Source organism: Quercus suber, unplaced genomic scaffold (assembly GCF_002906115.3).
Source record: "Quercus suber isolate HL8 unplaced genomic scaffold, Cork oak 2.0 scaffold_71, whole genome shotgun sequence".
Lineage (NCBI taxonomy): Eukaryota > Viridiplantae > Streptophyta > Magnoliopsida > Fagales > Fagaceae > Quercus > Quercus suber.
The window spans coordinates 912,348-917,468 of record NW_027069536.1 but is presented as its reverse complement, the minus strand read 5'-3'; the positions used below and the strand labels follow the sequence as shown (position 1 = coordinate 917,468).

Here is a 5,121-nt window from a genome sequence, read left to right as displayed (position 1 = left end):
TCTGGTTCTGATTGCAGACCTGAATGCACTGAATTCCTTTGGGAGACCTTTGATTGCTACATGAAGTAGCTCCTCATCATCCAATAGCACACCTACTGCCATAAGTTTATCTCTTATTACCTTGATTTTCTGCAAATATGCATCTACAGAATCTGATCCTTTCCTCACATTGTGTAGCTCAGCCTTTAGGTTCATCACGTGTGACCTTGAGATTGAAGAGAACCTGTTTTCAAGAACCTTCCAGACATCTTGTGCTGAAGAACATCCAACAGTTATAGCCAATACTGAAGGAGTGAGGGTTGAGCTAATGAAGGTAAGCAGTGCCTTTTCCTTGGATTTCCAGATGAGATACTCTGGATTGATCACTGAGGTAATTGTGCCAGATAAATCCTTGAGAAATTTCTCAGGAACAAGTGAAGCTTCATCAAGAAGCTCAAACATGGAGTAAGTTTCTAACACCATGGAAATCTGATATCTCCAAACGATATAATTGGAAGAATCCAATTTGACTGTCATCATGTTTGACATGTTTGATAGTAGAAGCAGAGGTTGATTTGTAAGATTGAAGGAGGTAGGTGTTGACATTGATGGTAAGGTTGTGGAGGTTGAAGGTACAGTGGTTGAAGGTGGAGCTGAGGAATTTTCTGCCATTGTTACTGGGATCGATTGATGCTCTGATACCATGAAAAGAATCTAACAGAGGTTTAAAAGATTCTTCAATGGTGTTCACAATATAGAGATAATGAAAACAGAGAGTAAAGAAGAGAGAACTTCAAACAGAGAGAAAGAGACGAAGAGAAAATTTCTGTTGAAAAAGAATTCTTGTTATGCCTCTCATTCCAAGTACAATACATATATATAGCTTACCTGATCTAATAACAGACTAAGCTAATCCCTGAAATCTAGGAATGGATCCGTATTTTACGGAGGAAGATTAGGAACTAACTAACTAATCTTAACTGCCTAACTGATCTCCAGAAAACAGTCTCCACGGTGTAAGTGAAGTTCATTTCCCAGAGATGAAAACGCAGCGTTTGAACTAATCATCCTTAGTTCTAAACGCAGCGTTTTAGTTAAATACATTAACACTAAATCATGAGATAAAACGCCACCGTTTGCTGTAGAGTTGGAAACTAGCCGTTGGGTATTTGACTGGAAAACTAGCCGTTGGACATCTTGGGCATTTCTTGACCAAAACCATTTGTTGATTCACTTATTATTCTTAACAACATTATATATTTGAATAAGTTGGCAGTAGGAGCTTTATTTATTTATTTTTTGATAAACCAGTAGGAGCTTTGTTGAACTTAACCAAATGAGCATAAATTCACATTCACTTTTAGTCATTAGACTTGTTAAATGACTTAATGAGTCATCTAAAAAATACAGGTGGATGATCATTTGAACTGTCATGTAATAGGTTGGAGAAATCTCCTTCAAACTGCTTTGGAAGGTCCTCTCAGATTTACAACTCCAACTTATAAAGCTGAGCCACTCTAAATCATTTCAAAGTTAATTCAACACATCTTTGATAAAATTGGAAGCTTTAACCTCTCTTAGATGCTCAATACAAAACCTCAAGAGCATATAAATTTCATCCTTTTGTTGATGTCTTCTGTCCATAGTTACAAAGACATGAACTTTGCTTTTGATTTCAATCCAACTGCTACCTGGAATCCTCTTCATGCCCTTCTCTTTCATTTCTCTTCTTATTGTTGACACACTCTGCCATCTACCAGCTGCAGAATGTGCATTTGATAGCATTACGTACGATGCCACGTCTTCAGGATCCAAAGTGAGGATCTTTCGTGCTGCTAACTCTCCCAATTCCATATTTGAGTGAATCTGGCAGCCTCCAAGCAATGCTTTCCAAAACCCAATTCCAGGATCAAATGGCAATTCACAAAGAAACTCCTCAGCTTGTCTGAAGCTCCCTGAGCGGGAGAGTAAGTCAACCATACAGGCATAGTGCTCAGGCTTTAGCATGCTAGGGTCTTCAAGTCTTGCTTGATTGAAATATGAGTAACCCTCGTCAATAAGGCCAGCATGATTGCAAGCCCATAATAGGCCAAGAAGTGTAACACTATTTGGTTTACAACCTACATCCTGCATCCTTTTAAAGAAGTTCACGGCTTCCTCTCCTCTACCATTCTGTGCATAACCACATATCACAGCATTCCAAGAAACAATATTTCTTTCAGAAAGTTTATTGAATACCAAGAGACTATCTTCCATGGATCCACATTTGGCATAAAAGCTAATGAGAGAGTTGCCAACAAACACATCAAGCTTATCCAAGAACTTAACAGCACAAGCGTGAAAACTTCTGCCCATTCCTAGTGCTGCTATATTGGCAGCTGCACTAATAGCACAAGGAAAAGTAGATTGATTAGGCATCAACCCTTCTCTAAGCATCTCAATAAAAAGATCCACAGCCTCTTCATTGTGGCCTATTTGGCTACACCCACCAATCATAGCATTCCATGAAACAACATTTCTCAGTGGCATCTCTCGGAAAACCCGAAAAGCATCTTCAGTCCTCTCCTTTTTCAGGTAGCCACTCATCAAAGTTGTGTAAGACACCACGTTCGGCTCACGGGTATCTTCAAAAGCTCTTTGAGCCTCCTCGATGGTACTCAGCTTGAGATAAAAATCTAAAAGTGCACTACCAACAAAGACATTTGAGTGAAGGCCAATCTTTGTTGCGCAAGCATGAAGTTGCTTGCCTATATTAAAGTTTCCTAGTGCAGTTGATGAGTGAATCACCGTGCCAAATGTGAATTCATTGGGTCTAACATTTGACACAAGCATCCTAGAGAAGAGATAGATTGCCTCTTCATACCGGTGCTGGCGAACAAAGCGGCCAATTATGGCCGTGGCAGATACTACGCTCAAGTCAGACACTTCGTCAAACAGTTTACGAGCATCCAAGAATGTGGTTGATTCAGAGTGATACAGAATGGCCTTGCTCGATTGAACAGCTGAGGTACCTAATTTAAAGGCATGGGCATGAGTTTTCCCGGAGAATCTATAAATTATGGGATTCATTTGCTGACTTTTGGCGGGCTATTTGAATTCCGAGGGCTCAGTAAACTCACATATCGGGCTGCTTTGCATGATCAGTGGACTCGGGAAAGCATGTTAAAGTTAGTGGTGATGGTAAGACCAATGGCTAGAGTACTGAACTACTCATGCTTAGAAGAGACCGAGCACAAATAATGTTGACCATTTGAATCTAGTAGAGGAAAGAGTAATATTAATATCACAACTTTTACCATAATTCTTATATTATAACTTGCACATATAACAAGTTACGAGTTGTGAGTTGTGAGTTGTGGACTCACTAATTTTACTCTACCACTTACAACTTATCACACGAGCAAGTTATGACCCTAACAATTTTTAGAAAAGAAGGGTAAGTTATTGACTATTGATTTGAAGAGGCCCCATGATGTTCTTGACTAACAGATGTTCATTTTGAGCTCTCAAAAATTAAAATATCTAGTTGTAAGTTGTTCTATTTGTTGTTAAAATTTAGTAACAATATCTTAGGCGCAATACATTAAGTTCCCTAATTAAATACAAACACATAGTTGTATTGATTAATTTTACTCTACCACTCACAACTTATCACATAAGCAAGTTGTGACCCTAACATTTTTCAAAAAAGAAGGGTAAGTTATTGACTATTGATTTGAAGAGGCCCCATGATGTTCTTGACTAACAGATGTTCATTTTGAGCTCTCAAAAATTAAAATATCTAGTTGTGAGTTGTTCTATTTGTTGTTAAAATTTGATAACAATATCTTAGGTGTAATACATTAAGTTTCCTAATTAAATACGAACACATAGTTGTATTGATTAATTAGACACAAATAGTGTAGTCTTTTCCAAGGACAAATACATTTAGTTGAATTTAATTTGAGAACCTAATATACTGCACATGAGGTATTCTACCCTAACAAATAATGAGTCTTGAGTCCAATGCTGGAATGAGGTATGGAGTTGGGAGTAGAGGCATCTGTAGTGATGCTTGAAAAACAGGCCACCATCCACGTAACGTTTTTTTGCTTTTTAATGGCACAATTGATTCAGTAACATTACATAAGTCATTGTAGTCACAACTCAAAAGGGAGACATGTCAAGCTGTTTTTACTAATAGACAATATCACTGGATCCAACATCATGAAATAAGAATGTGCAGGAACCAAGTCCATAAGTTAAGCAAAGTAGCCATTGAAGACCAAGACTACAAATAAAATTGGTCTAAATCAATATATTTTTTGCAGAAGAAAGTAAAGTCATTAATCACAGAGCATCACAGAGCAGCCTTCTTCGTTTTCCTATTGGAAGTCGATAGTGCAATTTATCTGAATCAAGACAGAGATGTCTATTATTATTATTTAGGCTGCCGTTTATGCCTGAGAGAGAACTGCATGGAATATGCGAAATTGATGCAGAAGGTATGCGAGTATATCCATGAGAATTAACAAGGTGTGGAGAACTTTGAATTATGCAATCATTTTTTTGAATGGGATTGGATGGAACTTGCAAGTCAGGTAAAGGTGGAGGATTTCGCCACTGAGGAAGAGGCGGAAGAAGAACTGTCTGTAGCAATGGTCCTGCTTCTAATACAGTCTGCAGGAGCTTTCCTTTTTGAGGAAGTGGTTTCCCTCTAACAAGAGAATCAATCATAACTGAAGCACGATCAACTATTGCATTTTCTGAAGAAACTGGACTCGTCTGAGAAGACCCGAAACAATCTTGAACTAATGGCTGTTTATGGTTTCTTGAATCAGCTGTGCTTGGATATGTGAAGTCGGGATAGAAAACTGAACCAAACAAGTGATTTACTGGGGTTGAAATTGAATCATGTGAATTGTAGCTGCATGCGTTGAAGTTGCTATCTGATTCTATTGCCATTTTGTTTGTTTCGGTGATCTTTGTTGGAATAGAGCTCTGATCAGGAAGGACTTGTAAAAGAGAAGGGCTGGTTTCATCTTGAATGGTTGGCAATAACTTGTTCTGTAGTCTCTGCAGCTGGTCTCTTGCTTCATCTCTTTCTCGGAAAGCAATGTCCAAGAGCTGGAATAACTGCTGTATCTTCTGCTTGTCTTTGCC

The 5,121-nt window shown here is 38.4% G+C and overlaps 1 protein-coding gene across 1 annotated transcript; it reads right to left on the bottom strand.

Annotated features, from left to right (window-relative positions):
- Positions 1-1,232: 1,232 nt before the first annotated feature.
- LOC112033026 (pentatricopeptide repeat-containing protein At5g42450, mitochondrial) lies at positions 1,233-3,352 on the bottom strand. The gene has a single exon (XM_024065803.2). It carries the CDS (start codon positions 3,046-3,048, stop codon positions 1,513-1,515), a length of 1,536 nt encoding a protein of 511 aa, XP_023921571.1. The 5' UTR covers positions 3,049-3,352; the 3' UTR covers positions 1,233-1,512.
- Positions 3,353-5,121: the final 1,769 nt, after the last annotated feature.

Excerpts from the sequence above, each read along its gene's own strand:
- LOC112033026 (XM_024065803.2), bottom strand. The coding sequence starts at position 3,048 with ATGAATCCCATAATTTATAGATTCTCCGGGAAAACTCATGCCCATGCC.